Here is a 26,633-nt window from a genome sequence, read left to right on the forward strand (position 1 = left end):
TTTAAACCAGTTCGTTTGGGACTGGAAAAGGTGTAGCTGCAGCTATATAGAAGTCGGTGTGGGTGTTTACCTGGCTTCTCAGGGAGACAGCTCCTGACACCCAAGTGAGCTGATCTAAAGTTAACTCAGACAGACCTCTGCTATGCTGACGTCTGCAGGGAAGAAATACTCTTATGTATAAGAACCTCAGATATTTCCTGTGGTGACAGAAAAGTAACAAATAAATCTGACTGGAGACAGAAAATGCCTGAGATGATGGTATTTCTTTACCTCCTCATGTGCATCCGATCTAATGCCTGTTCAGTCCAGCACCCACCAGAAACACAACGGTGCTCTGCTCTCTCTTACAGTCCAGGGCAGGAAAAGGCAGCCAGTTTCACAAAAGGTTGAGCGAGTTCAGTTCCAGAGAAATGCTGGAAATGAACATCTTATATTCTACTTTGAAAATAAATATAGAGCAGAACTTGCTTAAACGTGGATTTGCTGATACTATCTGTGGGTCACCTTAAGAAGGTGGCTATTGCGTAATCTGATGGGCATCTGCCAGCTCTATATCTTTCAGATGAACAAATAGGGGTTTCAAGATTAAATTACTGTCTGGGGCAGTCCCAGAGGAGTAAAGAGCAGAACTGCAAACTGAGATTCTGAATTACAGATGGGAGGTCCTCCAATTTCAGGGAAGCCAGAGATGTCTTGGACAGCAAGGAGGTAAGGTCGAACAAGGCATTTAGAGAGAAAAATTTCCTCCTGTTTGGAAGGGTGCATGGTAGAATTTATCAGGTCATCCTCTTGCTAACCACAGGCTGCTCCCTGCAGGTGGGTTCTCCGCTGCTCCAGCACAAAGGCCTTGGGTAATGCTTGAACCTCCCAAGTACTCCAAACACACGACTCCTTGCGACACAGTCACAGCAGCAGTTAAATCAACCCCAAACCTCCCGTTCCTCCCCCAAACATTATTACCAAAAGGGTTCGTTAAGAGTCATTAGTTCACCCTTCCTTTCAGACCAAATTAATGGATTCCAAAGCATCAAACTTACCTTAATGAGGAACAAGAGTGCAGCTGGGTATAGAACATGGCAGAACAGTCACTTCTACATGGACACAACCTCACCATCATAAAAACACTTTCATCTAATCTGTCGTTATCTTTAGAAATTCAATGACCTCCGTTTTAAATAAAAGGCATTAGGCTGACAGCAATCCTCTGGGAGAAGCCAGAGAGCAGCACGTGGCTTCTGTTTGCTCTCACAGAAATGTCATCTTTGACATTCAAACAGGACACATATTTTAAATAATGTCAAGAACATTCTTAAAATACCTCATCAGGACTCAAACGGGGGCGGGAAGGGGGGGTGGGGGTGCAGGAAACTTATGTTTTATGAGATGGATGGTTCTTTTCACAGAGATGTGTTCGGTTCCCAAGCAGGACGTATGGAGCATCCACGCGGTTCTGGTGCTGAGTCACTAATGTCATCAGACAGGGCAGGGGCGCAGTGGGCGCGCAGGGAGGCCCCGGGACGGCTGCGCGCTCGGCGTGCACGGCTGGGAGTTCAGAGCGCTCGGCTAGTTAGCATTCAATCTGTCATTTCGTTTTAGGATTTGCAGTAGAAATAGGAGATGAAGCAATAGTTTAAGGAGCTTGTAACATCACAGCTGTCAATCTCCAGCGTTCCAAAGGGAGCAATGACAGATATATAAGCCCATTCATATCGAAATAAGGTTTGCAGTCTTTTTCCCTGACCCAGATTTGCTACAGAGACAACTTAATGCAAATACGCATCTAACAGCAATTCACATTTACTCTAAAATCACTTAACGGGAGCTGAAAACATTAACCCCCAGCAACAGAACCAGTTCCAAAGAGTCAGCTTATTAACTTCCAGCAGTGATTCAGGGAAAAGGGGGAGGAAGAGGAGAAGGGGGAAAACTGAACGAATGAGGTCATGTTGATTTGTAGGTGGTAGTCATTCTGTCGAGAAATCCAGGGGTCAGTCAACAGGGGTAACCAAAATCACAAGAGAATTCAGAAGGGCCTTAGCATGTAACACTGATTAACATGGAAAAGTTAATCTAAAGGGACAGCTTGGAGTGTTTAGGCTAGAAGAAACAACACTCCAACTGAAAGTCATTACTGGTGCACACAGGCTGTGAAAACTAGCCAGGGACTGTGCACACTGGGCTGTCAAACCAGGGGTGGGTTTAATTAATGAAGGCTTAAAGCAGCCAGATGTGCTTCTGATTCATCTATGTAAAACAAATCTGTGTGCTGCAAAGCAACATCAGCATGCCTGGCTCGGAAAGGGGGGTCTGGGGCAGTGGTTCTCCCCTCTGCTGCCACATTAGAAGGTTAGCACACTTGAAAGGCAAACACGAGGAACACAAACAAAGGTGCTCCTTATCCCAGAGCCAGATTTGCACAAACTTTCAAGAATGTATCTCCTTCTGATTAGAGTTTCATGCCCATCATCAGAGAAGAATCTGACTGTTCTCTTGTGAAAATGCTCCCTCCTTACACTTACACCAAAGCAATCCATTTAACCCCCCCGAGACACAAAACCTCAGAGACCACAACTGCGCGGGAAGTTCAGGGACTTGCAGGAGCTGCAGGAGACGTCAACCCTCCCGTGGCGGAGGCCAGGGACCATTTTCCAGTTTGCAAACTTTCCGTTGAATAACCCCCTTTCAACAGTGCAAAATCGCAATGGATGAGTCTACAAGAAATCACGCTAAAAACCAACCAAAATAAACACACTAGTGGGAGAGTGCAGATGAGCAAGAGTGCTGGCAGAGTTAGGGCTGAGAGTAAAAGCTGGAGATGAGAAACACCAGAGGAGAAGGGACAAGGCAGACAGGAGATGGAGTGACGTGACAACTGGAGGCACATTTCAGCATTCTTACCTCTGATCGGTGTACCACCTGGTGAGGTAATTTGAATGCAAATAAGATTAGAGAGAAGCATTAGTACAAAGAGGAAAGGAAAAAAATTATAACTAAAAAGCAGAAAGTTTTTCTAAAGCTAGAATTTGTATTAGCGTGACAGGAATAAACAAAAAGAAACTGATGTGCAATAAAAGTCAGAGTGACACTCTCAGGAGGTTAGTAAAGCTCATCGCTTCCAGGAGTGCAGCATCCAGCCCTGCATCTTGCCATTAAAGCCACCACCCTCATGAATGGGGGCCGAACTAAGCTGCCAAGGTGGCGCTGCTGGCTGGCCTCACCACCTGCATTCACCCCCACCACTGTACAAGCAGCTGAGATGGAGGACACGTTGGGAACATGGTGCAGTGCCCCTTCATTCCTCATACAGAACAAGGAGGGGGGGTGTCCCGGGGGCTGTGTGACCGTGAGTGTGCTGGGCAGGAGGGGTGGAAAGCGCATGGTTGCGGGCACTAGGTGCAATTTTGCTTTGAGGTTAGAATGACCAGTGGGACAAAATCTGCTTGCTTAAAGAAATGAAACTAAAGGAAGAGCGTAACAAATCAGTTTTGAGCCATTCTCCGCATTCGCATAACCCTTGCATCAGGTTCCCTCCGGCAAAGAAATTGGTGTCATGTAGAATTAAGTTTACATAGAGAAATACTTCGCAATGAAGTAGTTTCTGGTAATATAACTATGGCACGCTAGCCAGACCTCTGACATTCCTGCCTAATTTGGATGTTAGCTGGAGAAAGGAATCCCTACCCTCTTTATAAGGCACTGGAGATAATTTTACATGCTATAATGAAGAGTATCTTATAAGGAGGGATTCTCTGGGAGTGAGGTAAAGTTATCCTGTTGGAACGATCTATAAAGGTTTATTTTATGAGGTCAATGTGTTTAGCAAGTGGAGGATCCACCGGTCAGTGTCTTGAGTTCAGCGTACAATCAATAAAGAAGCATGATTGAAGGTGAGATGCTCCAGCTGGGCAAATTGGCAGGGAACCCTTCTAATCCCCACTTTTGTCCCCTTGGTCTTAATTTGCACATATGAAGGCTGTTAGTATAAGGGAGAGATTCATGCAGATCGAATCTGTAGGCAGTTCATGGTATGTGTTGGTTTTATGCAGATTTGTAGGATCTGAATACCAAGCACTTACCAAAGAAAACTGAGGAGTTTAAACAGACAGAAAAACAGGGTTAAACAGGACACAGTGTGTCAAATCATGTTCAGTGTATTGATTAATAAATACCAGTATGCATACAAGAGTGTCGTGTATCTCAGATTTACAGCTCATTCCATTATCCACAACAATGATCACCCAATGGGAAAGAAAGACAGAAAAGAATTTCTGTAAATACAAAGAAGGCATATTTTAAGCATGTTTAACTTGCCTCTTAAAAAGTAATTACAATATTTATACTTATTCTTTTTCTTCCCTAACTACCCTTCCTTTAGGCAGAGTCCTTTCTCTAAGCTGGAGAATTCAAACGACTCATTTTAGCATTTTCCTCTGCCAAGATGACATTACCCCATTTTAACTTTATGTCTGGTTATATTTTCTGACGCTTTCTATCCACAGATGACTGAAGCATCAGGAAAGATCTTGCAGTGACTGAAGTTGTGGGTAATCTCTCTCTTGTAATAATAAATCTGCTGCTTATTTATCTATCTTAGTAACTATGCTACCCTTGACAGAACAGTTATACCCAGAGATACTGGCATGGAATAGCAGAGCCATGGAAAAAAGGGTTATTTCTTTTTGCCTGTTTGGAAAGTTTGCCAAGGAATATTTTTGTTCTGTTTGGTCTAGGGCCTCCCCACTCCCGTCCCCACCCCGTCCCCTTCCATGATTCTCAGAGTTAAGAAAAGCATCACCACAGCGTGTCACTTCCCATGGGAACGGTGCAATGACTTTGAGCACAAGCCTGAGGGGCAGAAAACAACAGTACTTCCTTCTCTCTCATATGGCTGAAATAGGGTTTGTTGTTCTGCCCTAGAACTGAAAAGATTTGCAGCAAATCTTTAAATCTACTCACTGCAGAGGCTAAACCCTTTCTCTAATACACAATTGTCTACACAGAGCTCTAGGAGCAACTGCATACTTGAAGCAGACTCCCTAAAACTTAAGTGCGACCGGCTCGTTTTTTCCTGCGTTAAATCCCAATGCTCCTGGCCTCTGAATGTAAGCCAACCCTTGTGGGAGCAGCACAGAGGCTTGCTGTATTTAGCACAGTGTTTGTTCTGGGTCTCTCTCACCTTTGCAAAGTTAAGACATTCACTCTTCACTCAGAGGACACCATTATGGAGAGTGCACAAGGCTTTTCTGTTGGACCTCAAATTTCCTCATCCAGAAGGAATAAAAGTTCCCATTTGCCCTTCACATCATATGACAGTGCATGTCCGGCTGTCGCCCTTTCAGGATGTCCCTCAAAGGGACCGAATCACAGCGCATAGGCCACAGAGTGCCAACATAAGAGGGTCCATCAAGTGTTGGAGGTGCCATCACTTGAATGGTTACTGAGGCCAACTCGTGTCCTGTGGTGACCAGGCTGCTGTATGCAAAGGGCACCCCAGGATAAAACTTCAAACACAATTCCTTGTGTTTGAGAGGTTTGAAACACTCATATGGAAGAAAAGTTTATCTCCCCTTCATGATAATAGACACTGAATAACACCCCATACATTCACTTCTGTCAGGAGTAAATGCTGACCCTGACATCCTCTGTGTACTGGATGCGCACAACCAGGTGCCCAAAGCAAGGTAAAACATAGGATGATACACTTGAAAACCCCATGGGATTATTTGCATCAGTATTTTCCAGTGTGGAGGAGAGGCTCTACTAGAGAAGGGACTTCACTCTGCTGACACAAACCCACCCCAGACTTATCAACACACCACTTCCTTGTAGGAACTTAAACCACCAAGAAATCACTCCAAAGCAACATCACACAGAGAAACCAAGGGTCTTGCTGGCTGCAACTGGGCACTAGGGCAGTTAAACACTGAACCCCAGAGAACTCCAACTGTGCTTTTGGCTACTTCCTAACATAGTTTTAGGGAAACTACTTTCAGAAGTTAAAGTACTACAGAAAAGACTGGCTATTTGCCACCTGTTGCACGAGGGAGTCTGTGTGGATCCCATCACTGCTGTGTGCACCTCATACAGCAAGACTCAGATGTGTAGTATAGGTTCTTCCAGGACATAAAACTTCCGCTGTGAACTAGTTGGCCATGATATTGCTTCAGCCCTCATCCAGTCAGTCCTTCCTGAGAGAGCATCCATCCTTGTGTGGGTTTCCTGATCCTTTTGGATAATGCTCCCCAATCCCCATTCTTTTGGGCTGTCCCAAGCCGATGCCCATCTGATGTCTGGACTCAGTGCTGTTTCTTGCCAGGAGCTGAATGTCTTCTGCTGGGTACTGACTGCTGGCTATTACCAGTGAAGCAGGATATTGCCGTCACTGCCATTTCACTCAGACAGACACCACCTCTTTTTGCAAGTGTGTCCTGTGTATGCTGGGTATTCCTTTCGTTTCGAAATAAGTAGTGCTTCTACCTACAGGATCAAGACTAAAATGAAAACGCTTGCTGGTGACTCTGAGAGCATAAATGCAGAAAGATGATCTGGTGAGCCAGATCCCACTGCTTCCTTGTTAGAGGTGCCTACACTTTTCCAGAGAGTGACCAAAGTCACCTGCAGAGCCCTCTCGGATACTTTACTTGCAGTTAATTGCCTGAAAGCCACACTAGGGTCTAGGGCACAGTTCCATAACTCAGTTCATTGATGGTGATTAAAAGAGAATGACACTTGTTGTAAGACCAAGTTCTTTACTAGATGAAAGATGACAATGCTCCCTGAATTTCTGGAGTTTCCTTTCATGGCAAAGTTACCTGTATGTTAACATTCAGGACAGTTATTTATTCTAATTTGACATTTTGTTAATAAGTTTTCTGAAGAGCAAGGTGGAAGAGGGATTTTTTAACTACAAAAACTCACTGGAAGTATTCAAGAGCTTTGAGAGTCTGAATACCATCATGCTTTGAAGTCTTCAGGAGCCTGTGACCCAAGAATCTTTACAGAAGAACCGTGAAGCCTTAGTTCAATCTGATCCATATTGAGAGAGTTTCTGTCACACCATCAACAAATTTTAAAACATGGTTAGAGGTGTAGCACTGACCCTTGCTGCCAGAGCTCATACGTACATCACCTGCAATACTACAATGTCTGGACAGTTTTAAAACAAGTTCAGCCAAACAGGTTTTAAATGAGTTAACATGCTGGGGAGGGTTCCCAGACCAGAGCTGGCCTTAGATCCTGTGTCAGTGACTGAGAGGCAATGACTGAAGCTATGCACCCGGGGGGGGGAGAACAGGGAGTTGTCCTGAGTCACTGCATTTGCAGAAGAGCAGCCTCTCCACAAGAGGTGGGAAGTATTAGTAAGATGAGCAAGGGAGAATTTTGCTACAATCAGCGTTAGTCACAGACCTTGCTTTTGCCTTGATCTGTGATAATGGAGATGAAAACCTGTATTGTGTTCTCATCTCTAGAGCAATTAGCTCAAACCGTACTGGCAAAACTACCCAACAGCTGGACTTAAAGAAGAACTAAGCATTACACTGGAGGAAAGGTCTATGTATGGGGGAGCAAGGGGAAAAAAGCCCTCTAACTGTAAAGAATTATGCTAACTGTCAGAAGGTTTAATGAGAAAAATATAAACACATATAGATGCAATTAGTAAATGAGGGATGGTAGGATACAGGGCAGATTTATAAACTCTGTATTTGCCCCTAACAAAGACACCAGTCCTCTGGGGTTAAAAGAGCCTAATGTGATGGCTTGGTTGTCTTAAACCACAAACTCTCTAGTACCTTGACAGAAGATTAACAGACCTCTAGAAACTGATGTTCAGAGCTCCCTTGGGCACATGATCTGACTGCAGTTCAAAGACCTGCCTGAAGCCCCCCAGAGCACTGCCAGCCCATGTAACTGAGCGTAAGAAGAGAGCACCTTTTCCAGGCATGCTGCTTCTTCACCTCCCGCTATTTATTCAACACTAGGAGCCTGAAGAAATGAAATCATGCCTCAACCCCCGCTCTAAGTCAGGCTCCGAAGCTGCTGTGACCTTTTTGACCTATATTTAGTACATCTGAATAATAATACATTATGTACTCACTGAAGGTCGGACACTATATATATGCAATATTGGGCTCACACCGTGCTATAGCAATTTTAACTATATTACATCTGTCTAGGTTTTATTGGGTTTTAATTAAATGAAATTAAATGAGCGTATATTTAGATTGAGATAGTATAAACTGACATTCATGCAGATATGCCAGGCTGGCTGTAAGATATGATCTTAATGGAGCAGAGTCTTTGCAAACTATTAAACTCTGCCGAATAATGAGGTACCTATTTAAATACTCCTTTCTCTGAAAAACAACTCTGCCCCACTACGGTGTCGTGCTGGAGAGGTCAATTAGCACCTTGCAGAATGGATCAGAGGCTGCCCAACCCATCACATTGCTCACACAGGGTAACTGCAGTCAGGTAAGGGGGACTCAGGCACTTCAAAGCACAGGCCCTACTTTATATCAACTACAAATATAGGTAAAAGCCACAAATGCGAGCAGGGGTTGAATCTCTGGCCCATGGGAAGCAGTAAACTTCTTGCTCTCCACTCATGCCAAGGTGGAGCAGAGCCTTAGTGAATCTTGGCATCGTATCACCAGGTCCTTGAAAATAAAACTTCACTCGTATTTGGAAGTCTCTTGCATGAACTGTGGAAACCTCCCTTACTGCATTAGAGAGCTAATCAATTTCTTTTGCGAGTCTGAGGATGTGTGCTGCTCATTGATTTCTAAAAGGTTCCCTTGACACCTCCCTTGGTAATTACTGTGTCTTCAGCAAGCAGCCAGCTCTAGAGTCTGAATCCCAGGTGAAATATTCAATTGAGATGTTGCTCAAGAACAGCGAATAGGAAGCAAAACTTGGACACAGTGACAGGGTTTACTAGTTTGTTTTTAAACTTTCTATCTCACTAAACTTGTGAAGCAGCTGGTAAAGAGGCAGTGAAGTGCCTGCGAAAAGGAGGCTGGAGAACGTACAGCAAGTGCATCAGGAGCTGCCTTGCTGCTCATTTATGGCAATTTCTGATGCTGATTTAGTCAGTGAAACACATCCATGTGCACTTTCCTATTGCTGCTTCCTAAAGCTGCTTCCTAAAGCTTCTCAGAATAATTAACAAGTGTGATATTTTATTTCAGCACAAACAGATCAAGATTAAACCATGTTGTGGGGGAGATAAGCTAAAGGTCACTGGGAAATTTCATAAGCTATAAATGCATTAGTATAATTAGCGCTCACTGGTACATCAAGGTGGGATCAGGAGTGTCAGGCTGGGTTCTATTTTTGATGAGAGTGATGTCTCATTACCCACTCCCCCAAGTACAAGCCTACTTCTTATCATCCAAGCATCAACAGATTTATGCAGAGGGCTCCTGCTATGGGGAGATGTGTCAAGATGCTCACCTTGCCAGGAGGAAGATGGTGTTGCCCTGGCAGCAGCATTCATAACAAATGGCTTTTGAGTGTCCAGAGATGCATCGTGGCCAGGCAAGGCAGTCTGCCTCTTATTTAAGTGTGAGACCTTTCTAGACCAGAGTTGTTCCAGCTCTGTCCCTTCTGTACTTCCCGTAGGATACCGTGGGCTTTCCCCCCCGCCCCAGAGTAAAGCTGCTGTGTAGCACTGTCGTGCATTGTTAAATAGTCACTGCAATCCCTGCTGGGGACCTGCGCTTCATCAGTGAATAAAGCAATGTTTTACTTTCCTTAATTCTCTAATGGGCCTTACGGTCCTGGGAGACCGATCAGTGCAGCGGAAAAACAAGAACTCCTCGCTAAAATGAGTGCATTCTTAGCCACCCACAAGAACTAACCGTCTGAATTTCAAAAGCTAGCGTTTGGCGTATCAAACAAAAAAATCAAAAAGAAATGGTATGTTTCAAAACTGTGTCCACCTTCCTTTGAAATCCATAGAATTGCTGCTTCTTGGATTTTTCTTTATTCTTGTGGTGTCACATAGCAAGAATAATAAAGATCTCAGCAGAGAGCAGAGGACTGTCTTGCAGTCTATGTAAGGAGTGAAGTAGTACGTGACCACTGATTATAAAATCTCAGCCAGTATCTTGTTGTCCTGATTTGCACTGTGCTCCTATTAAAAGTATCTGAGACCTGTTGAGTTGGTAGTGAAATGTCTGAGCCTACCAAGGATTTGGGGCAATGTCAAGACGGTCTACCGAAGAAGGAATCCAGGTGATGTTCCAAAAGGCACGTCCACTCTAATGTCTCCTTTTACAAGCCACGATATCCTGCCAGAGAGGATCAGCTCCAAAAACTGTTTTTATATTGTAAAAGAAACAAGCTCAAATCAAATTGACATCTGGGTTTAGAATTGCATTTCAGCATTTCAGGGAAATAATAATAGCAGCAAGTAAAGAGAAAAGGGAGGAAGAGTGAGGAGTTAGGGAAGGCTTACTTGCTTTGCTACCTTACCCGAGCGGAGCTGCTTGATTCGCCCATTGCTAGTTGCAGTGTCGACAGGCAGGAAGTCCTTGAACCAGGAGATTTCAGGATCAGGGTTACCGCTGGCAGCACAGAGCATTGTGGCTGTGCGGGCCTTTTCCACCACCTTCAGCTGCGGGCCCATGTCAATGGTCGGGAAGCCAGCTGGGAGGTGGTCTTCTGCAAGAAAAAAGAACATACAAGGTTAAAGAGAGATGCTTGGCCATAGCAATGGGATATGGTTGTAGTGACAGCAGTGCTGTCGTGCAGCATCTGTGCCTCTGCTGGAAAACAGCAGCCTGACTTCCCTACTGAGAAAGCTTTCAAGCCCTTAAAGCACATTAGGCTCTATAATGAGCATTCATTACACCAATAGAAGCTTCCACTAAATTTAACTCTGTTTAAATCAATTGCCTTGGGAAACGTCCCTAATTTTCATTGATACGTAAGCTCCATCTATTGTTGTTAATAATTCAGTAAAAGCAGGTATTTGCCTTTTTGTGGGAGGACTGAGTTGAAGATAACAGACAAGCACAAAGCCAAATAGTTTGAGGCATCTTGCAGCTAAACAATAAAACCCCTTAGAATGGTCCAGAGAGGCACACTTTCTCTTTTTTTGACTAGGAGCATTCTGTCACACTGGTAGGATAGACTGTAAATCTCTTCCTCATGCCCCCAACTCTGATTCAGAAGGCTTTTAGAAACTAATGAATGTAAAGCTAATGAGCCACACTCTGCTTACGAGCCACCTCAACAGACTGTGCTGTGGCAAGCTCCCGGTGCATTTTCCAGGTTGCAGAGAGCAACAGAGGTGCGTGAGAAATGGCCAGTGCATGCTATGGCATGTCTTGCTGAAATACCATAAAACAAAGGACCCCCATAACTGCTAAAACCATTCATACAGCAAGTACGACAAGAGTTAATTGGGTTTGCTGCTGCAGAGCACGCTCAGGTAGGCTGGGAGGAATACATTAGGCAGCCTTCACTGATAAGCCAAGGCATGCTCCAACATCGTCATTCAATAGCAGCTGCAGAACAGAGCTCATTTACTCATTCTGTGGCAAGATGTACTGTACTCTGCTAAGCCTGAACTACAATCAAAAGGACATACTTTTGCAGAAAAAAAGAACTTGAAGAACATTAAGAAGCTTTTAAAGCACCAGAAACTCAATTATTTTCAGTATGTTTCTTTTTTCCTGTTTTAAGGGAACTTAAGCAAACCTTGTTCTTTGGCAAATTCAATTCTGCAAGGCTCCCAGCTCACTGCAGTGTTTAAACAAACAAGACCTCAGCATCTTCCTAAGTCCCACAGGAATCTGAACTTGCTGCAATCTGATTTTTCCTGCTCTCATCACAGATCTGGAACTGTACCCCTCACTCCTGACAGGCAGGTACCAGCAATTGGCCACCTCAGGTACTTCCTTCTACCTGTACTGCCACACCTGCAGCACAAACACAGCCTGTGGTGGCTAATCTTGCATATTTCTCTCTAAGATCTCAGGAGAATTCCCAAGACCCTTGACTTGTTTGCAGATCAGGACTCTCTACCACATGGCAACATCTGCTGTAAGCAAAACAATGCCCTGGAATATTGTTTTTTTGTTTAAATGATAAAGGCTATGAAGCATCCAAGGTTTTCTAAAGGAAAAAAAACCAATTCCTATGCTTATTAAAAGCACAAACCATATTTTGTATCCCATACTGGCCTCCCTAGAAACCTCTCTCATCATGAGCAAACATAAATGGGATATTTTTTTTAAATGAAAGATATAACGAAAGCTACTTCTTTTTTAATTTGCTCTTCATTGATTTTCAAAGACAAAAGGTGCATAGAGCTTAACTGGATGACACCAGAGCTAGCATTCAATAACAAGCAACAGGAACACTCAATACTGAGCAACCACAATGCATACTCCTACATGGCTGAAAAGAACAAAAAGAAGGGTACGCGCGGAAGTACAGTATGGTATAGATTGAAAAGCAAGGGAAGATACATAGAAAAAGCAGTAAGCAATGACATTCCCTTGGATCAAGGCCAAGTTTGCCTAAAGTGTAGCACCTTGCTATTTACAGTATTGAAAGCAGATGTTTACTCTGGAGAGCCTGAAACCCTGAAGTGATCTAATCACCATGATTACCATTGACAATCTTTTCTGGTTTGTTCAAGATTTTACAAAGAATGCACTGAGCTAAGTATCACCCAGTTAACTTTGTCCAAAGTCCGTATGGAGGCTTAGCACACAGCTAAAAGCAAATCTGAAAGCAGCATTTGTGCAAGAAATCTCTTCCCATCTGCAATGATCCATCATCGCTCACAGAAATGAGAGATCAGAAAATCCTTCACAGCGTCTGATACACAGTTACGCGAGCAGCCTGCTGCACCGGAGGTGACCGTTCAATCAAAAGTAGCAGTTTGTGATGAGCCACAGACCAGCAGAAATTATATGATCTAACCTTGACTTCACTGGGTACAACAGAGACACACTGATTACAAAGACCTGGCAGCAAGGCTACCTCTGCTATACTAGAAATCTCAGGTGAAGCCTTTTCTGGACTCCAAATAGATGTACAGTGCTGCTCCTGTACTATGTACCCCCTGCAAGGCCAAGCCATTACGGAGCCCGATGGGAGTGCTGGGCACTTAACACCTGGACAGAGGGCACAGGTGACCACAACGTGATGAGCCTCAGCCCCCAGACCCAGTGCTGAGCTGGATACAGACAGGCATGGGCAGGTGTGCAAGGCTCATGTGGTGCACAGTCTCTTCCCTCTTAACTGCATGCAAGTCCCAAAACTATAGTGGCAAATGACAGAAATAGAGAAGCGGTGCATTCTGTGTAGTCAGAGCCACAGCAGATTCCCTGGGCTAGAACTGGTACCAGTACAGCCCAATTCCCATGCATACCTGGGGATTGAAACCTGCCTCTTTGCTATGGCCACACCACCACCAAAACTTCAGCAAGCAGCACTGGCATGCCTGCATCTACACAAACACACAGGCAGCAAGGACTTCTTTGATCCCCTGTCAATCAAATGTAGAGGCAACACCAGTATTTAAGAGCAGCGGTTTGCTGTGATGAGATGCCAGGAGAAATTTGACAGCTGGTCTCTGATGGCACCTCAGACACAGGGAGGCTGGGGTTCACCTGCTATTATTTCTGCAGTAGCTCTAGGGGACCTGCACAGGGCCAAGGTTCCAGTGTCCGGGGCTCAAGCTCAAGGACAGGACGAACACTTTCTCTGGAGGTGGTCCAAGGGCCTCAGGTGGCTGTGCCATCATGAACAGGGGACCTCAACTACTGCAGTTCCTCCCCTGGTGGCTCTGGCAGCCCTCTCGAGCCCTCCTGGAAAAGACTGGCTGTGTAGAAAACCTGAGCTGGTCACACCACAGAGCACAGCCCGGCACAAGCCCACACCTGCCCTGTCAGCAATGCTCACATAGAGATAACGGGGCTTTGTTCCAGCCTAGCTTGGTGTTGCTGGCTTCCCTGGGACAACGAGGGATGTCTCTGTGTTCAAACACTACAGGTGAAGATAGGAGTTCAGAGCTGTTCTTGCCTTGCCTTCCCCTCCAGCAATAGTCTAATCTAGGTCTAATTATGAGGCTCAGTCATGCCTCGGCTCCTTTCAGCCCTCGCTAGCTGTACTAACTTGTCTGCACACGGAGCTCGTCAGTAATAGCTATCCTATTCATGCCAATATGTGGATACCCTTATTCTAGAAAATGAGTCTGTCAGCACTTGGTTTTATTCAAGCTAGTGTGCTCTTAATACACATTAAAACAGGCTATGAATCTGCTTTCAAGTACAGGCTATCTAACACAGTTTTTCTTTCTGGGTTTCAGATACTTTCAGAAGTGGTATATCTCAGGTAGGCATTAGCTTAGAGCAAGCAAAATCTAGGCACAAGCAGGATTTTTTGGGGCATTGCAAGCTCTAATTCCCTCCATGGACTACAGCAGCAGATGCAAGAATGACAGGAGAGCAGGAAGAGAAGAGAGAAGCAGGAGGAAAGGAGAAGGAAACAGTGAGAGAAAAAAAAAAGAGTGGATTTTGCAATTACAAATTGAAACTCGGAAAAATCCATGACCAGGCTGAGGTCTTGCTAGCAGCAGTCACCAAGGAGCCAGGAATGTCCCTCTGGCATCTAGCATGACAGCATGTGCAGGGGATATCTCATGCTCACTTGACAGCTCCCTTTGCTAATCTCCTTTCTGAGGTGACAAAAATCTAACCCCCCTTCTCTTACAGCTCTTTTGTGCCACACTTTTCACATCTTTAAGGGAAAAGCTAAGGTAAGAAACCTTTCCCACAGCCCCAAAACAGAGCTGAGGCCTCCTTTAGAGGAGCTGCAATTACGTAGCTCGTTCACCAGCTCCCCAGAAAACTACCTTTCTTGAGGATGCTGCTGCGAGACACATAGCCCTTGGGGCATCCTTATTTTCTGTATCACTCCAAATATCAAATGATGATAAGGGACAGAGAGGCAACTGCAATTTATGTCTTATGAGAAGCACGGATCAGCTCCAGCATGAAACACTATGTGGATAACAGCTGCTTACAGAAAAGGCGTGCAAAGGAGTCTGCGGTGAGCACAGCTGTTGATGGCCGAATCCTGCTGGATCACCCCCAGGATTTTGCTCAAAACTTTTATCTCTCACAGAACAGAGAAGTTGGAGAGGTCAGATATCAGGTTCCTACTAGCACAAACCCTGTACAGCACTCACTGGTCTTATAGCCCCGCAACTGTGTTTTGGAGGTAATATAATGACTTGGCACCTGTAAAATCTTTCTCCTAACACTGTGAACTTCCTTTGTGTCAACGTTGGAAATGGTATTTTAGAAATGATAGTGCAAACTGTAAACACGTTTATGGGAGTTATTTGTCATATTCCTCTTCCTATAAAAGCCAGGTCTGCTTAGTATCATGAGTCCAATTGTTCAGACTGCTGAGGGAGAGAAAAAAAATGATAACCAATAGAATTTGGAAATAGCAAAAAGTAGCTTCTATACGTTATAGCTATAGCTGTAAGGTTAAATGTCTTACAGTCTATCAAAGCCATTGCCCCAGTGAAAGGGGTGTTCTCAACTCATTTCAAGTGAGATATTGGGCCTTATCCCCTCACAGGACTGGAAACAGCTTATCTGGGCCACTGGCTCCTGCAAGCCTGCGTCAGCTGAGGAACTTTCAGCCCAACATCAATTTTAGGGGCTCAGTAGGGATGATTAAAACACAAAGCTGGTTTGTTTTCAATTCTGCCAGCTATCTGAAGCCACTCAGGAGTGTGCAGTGCTATGGACAAGCCAGGGAATGGATTGAGGGCAGAGAGATCTCTGATAAATGCATTTGACTGTGGTCAGTATTGCACAGGAGCAGGATACACATATCAAAAGCTATTTCACATGCTCCTTACCCATTCAGCTGGGCAGGCTGGGATCTCCCACAGTTCAAGTCACCAGGGCTGAACTGAGCCTGGTAAGAGGTAGCGGTTTGATGCAATATAACACAGGGTGTTGCAGGGGTAACCCTTGTCTACTGATGGGCTTGTATTTGATGGATCAATTGAATTACTTTACAAATTTTACAAGCTTCTAAATCTCCCTTTGAGACACTAAAATGCATTAGAGAATGCAGTATTATCAGTGCAAGGAAGATAGCCTGGGTAGTCGGCAATATTAACTAACGAAAGATCCAAGCCAGTAAGATTGTAAGCACACCACAATCCAGGACATCTGTTTGCTGAATAAACACTCCTAATTCCTTCAGCACAGGTTACACAGCGTGGCTATTCAATTACCACAAGACAATCAAAAGCAGTCGAGCAATCCAGCGGCGGCCCAGAAGAACGGCATCATTTTACACGATAAGAAAACCCTGACACCACTCTGTTCAGGTTCAACTGAAGTTGCACAAAGGGCATTTTATCAGCCATTTTGAGGCAATGCTCTCTTCCTGCATCCTTCTTACAAAAGCCCCCTAAGAAGATCACCAGAAATATTATCCAAATTTGTGGTCTCCAAAGGCTGCCCAGTGTCAGGCTTCCGCCTGTGCGGGGAGCGGTGGGAGAAGGAGTGCACTTGTGCACACTCACTGGAGCCAAGTCTCATGCAGGCTAATGAATGCCCCGTCGACATTGGCACCGCCTTGTAGTTGCCTAAGGAAAAGGTGGGGCAGTGAAACCAACCCGTTTCAAAGGCAGCGAAGTCTTAATTACTGGGTTAGCAAGTATAAAACAGTTTCAGGCAGGCAGAAAATACACACAGTCATCTATTGATGACAAGGCTTTTAATGACAAATCTGCCTGTTTTGTATGACATCACGCCAACGTGACATGCTGAAGCCGCCTGCCGAAAATGGGGAGAAGGGCGCAGATGAATGGGTGGGTGTGGAAACGAGCTCCAGAAGGACTTCTCTGTGTCATGGTGTAACCACATGAATTACTGCACAAGAGCTTACAGTAAACAAAGTATTTGCTATCTCTTAGAAAGATCACAGCGGCAGCAGCAGCAAAACAGTTCACAAAAGAAAGAATCTGAGTCAGTCCAAAACAAAGAAAGTACTGTAAGGAAAATTCAAGAAAATACGAGACTAGACACGGCAGAAGGGGATAAACTGTCAGGCAGATTCCTGCCCTGGGGGTTCATGGCGTGGGAGCTCACAGGACCTGCTCATTCTAGAGGTTATGAGTCCATAAAACACCCGATGGAGACAGCATTACCCTTCAGTTGCCAGGTGGCTGCTGCTAACATTGTCATTTCATGGCTGGACAGCAATTAGCTCCATTTACAAGCCACGGATACCTTCTCAGTAGCACAGCTGGCCATTCCCAAGCACCTGTTTATCTCAGAGGGGAGCAGGACGGCTTTGCAGAGAGGCAGGTGCTCCCAAGAGCAAGACACAGCAGCACCTCCCAAATGCCTCCAACACCAAGTCCCAGCGCTGCTTCTCACCATGCTCCCACGTGTGTGGCAGTAAGGTAATGCACTGCACAACATGTCACCTCCCGGGGGCTGAGCACCCTGCATTTGCTGTGCACTGGCACCCAGTGCTCCCTCCCACCCACGGTGCAACCTTGGTTCCCCAGGCCTGAGGGGGCACTGCATCCCAATGGGATGAAACAAATTGTTTCTCCCAGCCCTTAGAGATGCTGTTATCATCCAAATGACCCTCCTTCTGGCCTCATGATGCCTCTCAACATGCCCAGGACAAAAGGTGGTGCCACAGATGCAGGGCCAGCCCTCCATGAGGAAATACATCCTCCTTCCCTCTCTCAGAAGCACTGTAGCATGACACTGCCAAAGCCCTCCAGGACACACCTGACATAGCCACTTGTCAGCTGTAGCTACCTCTAAGCTTCTCACGGCATAGCTAATCCAGTCTAGACTCCCTAAGCATAGCCCAAGGGAAGGTGTGAGAGAGGTCCCTCTGCGGAGAAAGTACACTTCACTACTACGGCCTCGTGCTCCTCTGATCCAGGGTGTTCACAAACACTGCAAGATCTGCTGGGATGACTAAGTCTAGCCACAGCTTCAGTAGTGAACAGGCTATCCCTCTCTGTCCTTCAGACAACAGCTTTGTGACCTGTGCTTGACAGAGGGTGACAGAAAGATGATTAACAGCTGCTGATGCTGACTCAGAGCAGACCAGAAGTAAGTATTCAGTCACAAACTTGGGCAAATTAAACGTTTGCACCTACGACCCACTGTTTCAGTTCTTTGTTTAGGGATCTTCCCAAGTAATAATGACTTCTGCTCAGTATATGTTAGCTGTGGAGCCTGCTGTCAGCCAGGACACCTCAACCCATCCTGTAAGAAAACAATTATTCACACCTTATCAGATTAGATTGTAACAGTCTGAGACAGCATTTATGAAATCCCTACTACCACATCATTCTTCAGTCACCCTGGCTACCTCTTCTTTCTTTCCATCATGGTTTTCTTGCAATGACAGTCACATTTGCAGTCTTGGTTCTAAACTCAAGTTTTTTCCAAGACTTAGGCCCAATATATCTAAAAGGGCTAAAAAGCTTGAGAAAAAAGATTATAGCAGAAGCTTATCTGCTCAGGCTAAACAAGCTCTGTGCCATAGGGCAGAGCATTTCCAGGCTGATGGCAGAGGTAAGAACCACCCTAGACCTCCTGCTCCAAATCCAAGCCCACTATACTACCATGAATGCAGAGCAATATCCACAGGCAACTCAAAGCCAAAGACACATCAAAACAAGCATTTTCCTGAGAGACCGGAGAAACTAGTCGCTCATGTTAATGAAGTACTGAAAAGGGCTTAGATTGTATGGCACTGAAAGTCATTTAAGGGTTCAGAGTATAGCACAGCAAGAAATGTCAAGAATGTGGGTGAGGAAGAGCTTACACACAAGTAAAACAGATCGTATCTGCAAGATTCCTTGCCGGAGCAAACGTCCCTTTTTTAACCCTTTTTATTTCCTCCCCCAAAATTACAGCATAATTTCAAGTAGGTAAAAATAGAGTGTTGTGGGTCATATCCAACAGCTGATAAATAAGCCTAGACTCTTTCAACAACTATTACTTACAAAAAACCTCATCAGCTGGAAGTATGCACTGAAAAAAACTCACAAAAGTTCTTTAAACAGAATGAATTCAGAAAGGTTTTGCAGCCAGCTATTAAGACTCCGTAGTAAAGGAACAGTAAAAGACGACCATGCTGTGCTTTCAGGCAGGACTGTGCCATTTGTTGGTACCAACTGTTGAATACAACTGCCTGTAGAACTGTTTTCAAACCATGGTTTCTTTTTAATATTTTATACTGAGAAATACAACATAACTATTGCCACTGCACGTTTCCTCGTGACAGAATACATAAACACACTCCCACTAAAACATACCCAAAACTGCAATCTTCTCAGAGAAAAGCGTGGAAATAGCTCTTACTTGTATTCCAAGTCATTTATTAATCCTCTGCATTTTCCATACTACTTCACCTGCACTGATGTGATACGCTATTAGCATAGACATTTTCATTTTTAAGATGTGCAATCAATAATGCATTTCCATATGCCATTAAATACAACGTGTGGTTAAATTAATGGAGCATTTGACTTTTGATCCATGTACGTTTGGTTGCAGTTCAGTGCAGGAAAAAATGCACAAGAACTGAGTTAATCTGACAGCAGAGCTCTCCCACGCTTTCTAACATCAAGTTTCAGATTAAAGTGAAGCATTCCTGCTGCCACTCAGCTGGAATACTAAATCTGTTCATTTCCACTTCACAGGCCAGAATGCAAGATTTTCGGTCACTTAAACTCCTACTGAAAGAGCTAGATCGTGCTAAAAATCTGATTTCTATTTAGCTCCTGCAGCCTGTCTGCATCATTGCCAATCCAGTGGCTTCTCCTCCTGTTGTGGAACATCACAGCCTGTCAAAGCAACGATGGTCAGTGACTCTCAAGCAAAAACTTCAAGATTAGGGATGGGAAAAAGCTGTACGTTTTGACAGAATACCCTGCTGAAAAAGGTCTTCTTTTCTAGCAATTGTTCCAACATGGAAAATGAAAATAAGTGCTTTTCCTTGCTTTTAAACTACTGAAAAAGGAAGGTATTCAGAAAACATGGAAGAGCAATGACTGTTGACCTTTTAAGGACAATCACTGTGCTATGACTTGAGAAAGAAAAAGAACTCCCTCTTGTCTGTCTTCCACCTTCCACAAAACCCCCAAACAAAAACTCTTGAGAACATTCTAAATATTCTGGAAATATTAGTTTGCAAATTGAAATTTAAGCTTGTACTGGGGAGGAGCTAGAGAGTCATTAAAGAAAGCACAAACATGCTCCAGTTCTGGTGTTCACAAATTGCCAGTGCTTCAAAAGGGAAACAAAGAACCCCACCCCCCCACCCCTGCCAGAAGAACACCCTCTCAAAACCATCTTTTCTCTCTGATCTCAAAGCCTAAACTGAAACTTGAAGGCAACCTCCAAAATCGCCAAGCTATGTGATGGAGTGGCTCTGAGATATGCTGGGAGAATCTGAATCCCAAAGCTAGCAGTCAAGGCATGTGGGTGTGGGAAAGGAGGAGAAACACAATTCTTACAAAAACAGGGCTCCTCTGCAATAAGCAACAAGTAAACAAGCTGGAAAGCACCAGCCCTGGTCCTCAACAGCCTGCTCTGCTCTCCACCTCCCTGTATTGCCCCTTCCATCACCCAATGCCTTTTCTCCAGCACCATCCTTTCCTGCCACTCTCAATAAATCATGCATGTGGCTCCATCTGCTATTTCCTTAATGGTAGCGACCTGTGTTTTGAGCAAATGCTCTCAGAAACTGTATCAAAATATTCTTAATAAGTTAGCAAAACTAGTACACAGAACCAGTCCCAGTAAAGACCAATACAGCAAACCACAAAATAAATTTATAGTCCAAGGCATTATTTCTTTATAGTATTCAAAAAGAAAATAAACCTTAAGAAAATATTCATGTATTGACATCAGGTACCTCTGTGAAAGTCTCTCACATATATTTTCGCAGAGAAATTATATTTTCAAATGAAAAAATAAAATGTGAAGTTTCAACGCACTGTTCTATTACAGCCAGCTCAGGCATAGAGGGTCTGCAGGCATGGAAATCACTTGAGAATTTTAAGAAGGGCTTTAATTTAATCTGAGCTTCAGACAGATCAGTGATATGGCAAATCACTGCTTTCCATTCAAAAGTTTTAAAACACACTATCACAGAAAACATCTTGAGATACTGGGTAACTAACTTGGTGAGGAAGTGACTTTTTATAAAGGGGAGAAGCACAGCAAGACAGGGACAGAAATATTCTCTTACTATGAATTTCATGTCTTATATTAAGCCATCACTTTCTAGAAGATCCATTAATTGCACTGGCTCCAACATCACTTTAGATGGAGACTCTGATTACCTTAACAGTCTTTCAGAGACCATATGAAGTAGAAAGGCCCCCAGTAAAAGACCCATAGCAAGCCAAGGGCTATATGCAAATACAAATAAGATATTGTTGCCAGAGAAGTGATGTTTTTTAATGCCGGAATGATGTAATTGATCAGAGTTTAACAGAGGACATACTCTTCTTTTTACAGATAGCAAGTGTTGCAGAGGCTCAATATCCTATTTACTGCTTTGCCACAACACCCATCTTTTCAGAAAGATGTGCAATAAAAGGACTTGCTGACAATTTCAGCCAAGGCTTTAAACAAATCCCCAGTGCAGGCCCTCATGAATTAAAGAGCATGCAACAGATAAATGGAAAGCTGGCAGTGAAACCACATCAAGGCCAAGTGGGTAAAAAAAGGCACCTCTTGGCTCCTGTGGTACTCATCTTAATATAAACCAAATGCAGGAGATCAGCTGTTCAAGGAAAATGCATTCTCTAACATTAGACTTATTTGCTGTTAGTCAAAGGTTCATTTTATCAAATGACCACTACAGAAAGTTTAGGTTTCACCACCCCTCTTCCCTGGCATGTGAAGAGGGCTGCAGAGCTCGGTGGCATAGGACTCCTCTTTCCCAGACAGAAGGTTGTATTTTCCTTAAACATGGCCCCTACCTTTTCCCCCAAAACATTATATCTACCATATGCAGACCGAGAAAGCTAAACAGACACCTGGATTTGGCAAGCGTCACCTCATTATGCTGGAAAATTAACTTAAGGAAAGCTTTAAAAGGATTTTTCCCCTCTTCAAAACAGAGAATAGTTGGCCTTGAAGTTTTAAAGACAATCTGCTATTTTCCCACTGCAGTGCAATTCCAGGTTTCTTTTAGGAAGATCCCTGCACTAGATCCACACAGTAGTGGTTGGGAGGAGCAGTCTCCACAGTAGCTGTTGAGGTTTCCTTATTTCTTTTCCTTTTTCAAATGGGAAATCTCAGAAAAGGGGGGAAAAAAGCTAGCCCTGTGGACTTCCCAGGACCTTCTGATGCAATAAAATCAAGGTGCAGGATAAACAGAATTGAGAACAGCTACAAGGGGACGTCATGCTCTTGCCCTGCGTGCGCTTTGTTTCATTCCCGACTGACTGGCAGGCAGCATTCGACAGACAGGGGCTAAAGCACCATGAGGTTGCAGGTCTTAGAAAGCAATTACAGGGGAATTGAGTGCATGAATTGGTTTGTATTCCTTGCTCTGAACCACCTTCTGCCCCTCACATATACACATGGCTACACGTGCTCCTTGCAGCCCTGTTTTGGTGTTTCAATGCAAGATACACACAGCCTGGCTCGCAAGAGGAGGTTGCTCCTACAGGACTCTCAAGGTCCACCTCTCCCTAAAACCCGCAGGTGCTCACACTGAGAGCTTTACAACAAGGGTGATGTTACTGTGTTTTCCATTTCCCGGTGCGTAGAGTGGCCAGCCCTGCCGTGGGATGTGACACCTTCACCCTGCTCCGTAGGTACGTGCAGGGTTGGCTGGCCGGCCGTGGCGAGCAGTCCCGCATACTTTCCCACGTTGTCAGCACAGAGGTGTTGCATTTCAAGCCACGTGGTCACAGTACGTGCCTTTGCTGCTGCTGCCAACTGAGGAAACCGCTGCCGACTCTTTCTCTAACCCAGCTCAGGTTAGACCAGATTTTCCAGTATAGATAACAATTGCACTATTTACATTTCATACACATACAGGGAAGACATCCTGGTTTTGCTTGGAGCAGATGTCTTAGAAGGAGGCTCAAAGACTAAAAAGCATGTAAAAGCCACAGCGCTCTCTCTGACCTGCTCCAGCACGGGCCAGGTGATGTTGCTTGCACAGACTGCCCAAGCAGCTGACATGCACTGAGCTGCTCACTGCAAGGTGTCAGAAAAGATAAAGCAATACTATGGTTTGATTTACTGCCAGGCAAACACTGGCTGGTAGTGACCACGCACGGAGAGGTCAGGCAGCACTGTCCTTTATTAGCATGTCAACGATAGCTGCACTAACCCGCTCACAGATTAGACTCCCAAAGTTGGAAACGTGAGCATGCTTGGGTATAACTAATTGGAAATACGCTCTGAATTCCTAATAACCACAGTTATGGTCCCTGGGATTTATGCCAAATTAAAGACAATTAATTCTCCTCTCTTGATTATTACATACCTTAATAGCTCTGTCCTTGAGTCAGTTCTATCCTTGATGTGCAGAGCCCTTTAGCTCAGTCTCTAAAATTTGATGTGCATGAAAAATGGTTAATAAGAAAGTTCTGAATCAAATCCGAGTTACCGTATCAAAATCTCTCATGTTTTACAACAGTGAAAAAACAATTGGATTCAAAGTCTACTTCAGATCCTAGATTATAAAGGCATTTGCTGCATAGCCTCTGCACTCTAGTCTTCAGAGGCCTTAAACAATTCCACGTTTCCATTTAAGATGTTCTTTTTAAAATATCACATGGCAGCATATACAGATAATCAGGATTGTTTTCATTAAATTATTTCAGTGAAGTTCACTGGCTTTATTTGATATACAAAAGACTATTTAACCTTCTCCCAAGATACTCTACTGATGTAATTACAAGCAAGAGACAAGGCACGGCTCTCCCAGCCGCAACCACTAACAGGAAGGAAAACTTTCTGCTATGCAGAGGCTGCTGTCTTTCCTAGAGGATGTAAGAGGCAGGTATCTCCTTGCAGATAAGAATACTGCGAATCTTTTTTTCCCCAGCTCAGTATAGAGCGTCCAGGCTGCTGCTGTCAGGACAATTCAGCTAGAGGAAATGTTGGCGTGTGTTTAAGGTAACACAACTGCTGGCACTCCTGTTGTAGGCTTCCTTACCACACAAAGTAAACAAGACCACATGTCCCTTTTCAGACCATCAACAGCAAACCCTGCAGCGGGGGAAGCTCTCCTGAGGCTCTGAAGACATCGCTGTGATTTTCAGAGTTGATGGGGGCTCTAAGCACAAGCTCACCTGGGATGCAAGAGAACACACTTGCCAAGGACAGACGTGGAATTGGCTGAATCTCAGCTGTTCACTTTACTGAGCTGACAACGAACGCAAAATGCCAGGAGGAGACACCCTGCACAACGAGTCTCTGATGTTGGAGATGACCACGGGGGCCTCAGAGTCCTTGGGAAAACATCATCTTTCCTTCCAGACAGGGGTTTTTAGACCCGTGACCTGCCTGAGGGAAGACAAAGTAGGTCCCCATCCTATCTGTGAAAACCAACACAGTCCCAGTCTTCTCCAGATGGCACTCAGTCTCCTCGTGACCAGCCCCACGTCTCAGCAGCTGGAGGAAGATATTAGGGGTCTCTCTAGGACACAGAAATCACAGGGAAACCACAGACCCATGCAGTCTGAGCTGCCTGCTCCCAAGGCTCGCGCACCGCAGACAAGGCTCTCTGGCAGACAGTCGGCTGTTTGGATTTTCACTGCATCTCTCCCACAGCAGACCTGAGGCAGATCTCTGCAGAGCCCATACAGAGGAAATCATTCCCCATGACAAAGGAGGAGGGGAATGTCTGAAACAAAGCCATGAATGTTGCCATGTGAGAGCTGAAAATCCAAGTTTCATACTGCCTGCTGAGTCCTTGACCTAAGGCTAATATGACTCTCCAAAGCATTTCACTCCCTAGGTTTCTTTCCCTTCTCTCTTTCTGCTGAACTCTGCTCAGCGACATACCTGATTCCAAGCCTTGAGACAGAAGGGTGCATCCTAAAAGAATGGAGACACTGGAAGAAGTTGGGGAGAGGAAATCTCTATGGTAATGTGAGGCAGGGAGAGCAAGAAAGCTCCCCCTCAACTTGTGGCTCACGAGCAACCCTGGTCTGCTACAGAACAGCAAACAAACACAAGTTCCCACACATGCAAGCAGCAAGCAAAACAGCATAAATGATGCAAGTGAAAACACAATTTTTATTTGGTACCATGAGGCAACACTAGACTGGAGAGTCTACATATTTTTTTTCAGAGAGGTCAGAGAGACCTTGGATTAAAACACCTGAGAAACCCTGGTTTGGGAAACAGGGCCCTACCAGCCTGTGAAGCTGGGCTGCCACATGCATGAGTTTTGGACCCAGACCATGGCAAACTGAGAACAAAGGCAAAAGGTTGGTTCTCCCCAGCAAACTACCTGCAAAGAGAATAACAGCATCATCTTACATTTACACTGAGAATAGAAATTAAATTAGCAAGTAGATTTTGATCATGAAGTGACCTTTAAAAATGATTGAGAGAAGAAAACATTAGCCACCGTTATTTGCTCTGATACGGATCCCTCCTGAAGGTGCAAAATATTATTGCTAATTTTATCTCACGTTTTCAAACTGCTTTTAAGAACTTAAGATGATTCTTATTTTCTCATTTTTTTCATAGACAAGCTTTGCTGTCTTCTTTTTTTCATATAAGCACAAATTGGGAAAAGTACTGTAGCTGAACTTAAAAGAACTGGACAATTTTATGATGTTTAATAACATTTGTAGCTATAAAGGCTAAAAACACTAAGGGTAATGAAATCTCATGCTCTGACGCTTAAGGTATTCTCTTCCTCTTGTCCTGCATGCTGAACCATGGAAATAGTTCATGTCAGTATGGGAAGGAGAAACCACACTCTCCTTGGAGACACGCACAGGGGCTGGCTACAGCTGGAGGTCAGGGTCACAGTGGCCAGACTCACGGCAAAATGCTATGCCCTGCACTCTCTTCTCACTCAACTGTATTTATGACCACCATCAACATACTAACAATTGCAGCATTTGTCGCACAAATCTTTACGAGTTTTCCAAACGAAAGTGGGCTTTCCTTCCTTTCTGGCTTAAGCAGGGTAATGGAAAGATTGCCAGAAATTACACCTGGTTTATGGCTTCAACAAGCACATTTTCTTTTGGTGCTCTCATCATACCTTGCTGCTTCCTCACTTACATAAAACTGCAGATTATGCAGAATTCATGTCTGCCTTATGACAAGCTCTTTTAAAAGTCAATACCACTTAGAATCTGCTTTGACCTTGCATTTAGACAGACAAAATACCATATACGACTCCATCCTGAACACAAACTCCCTTTATTCACACGTCAAGACAGACAAGGGCTTTGACGGCTAATGCCTTCTCTTTGCATGCAAGGCCAGATTTGCCTAAAGCCCAAATTAGGGCAGGCTTGCACTTCCAAAATTCAGTAACCTCTTATGGTAGCCACCTCGTTTTAAAAAGAAAAACCCTAACTGTTGACACAGTGTGAT

At 44.4% G+C, this 26,633-nt stretch overlaps 1 protein-coding gene across 8 annotated transcripts in view; it reads right to left on the reverse strand.

The window, feature by feature from the left end:
- Positions 1-26,633, reverse strand: part of PTPRF (protein tyrosine phosphatase receptor type F) — a 394,909-nt gene that overhangs the window by 100,251 nt on the left and 268,025 nt on the right. For all 8 annotated transcript variants that reach the window (XM_064455285.1, XM_064455283.1, XM_064455286.1 and 5 more), the window contains one exon: positions 10,477-10,665. In XM_064455285.1, coding sequence (XP_064311355.1) covers positions 10,477-10,665 — 189 coding nt within the window. The remainder of the gene's footprint in view (positions 1-10,476; positions 10,666-26,633) is intronic.

This window comes from Phalacrocorax carbo, chromosome 6 (genome assembly GCF_963921805.1).
Source record: "Phalacrocorax carbo chromosome 6, bPhaCar2.1, whole genome shotgun sequence".
Classification (NCBI taxonomy): Eukaryota; Metazoa; Chordata; class Aves; order Suliformes; family Phalacrocoracidae; genus Phalacrocorax; species Phalacrocorax carbo.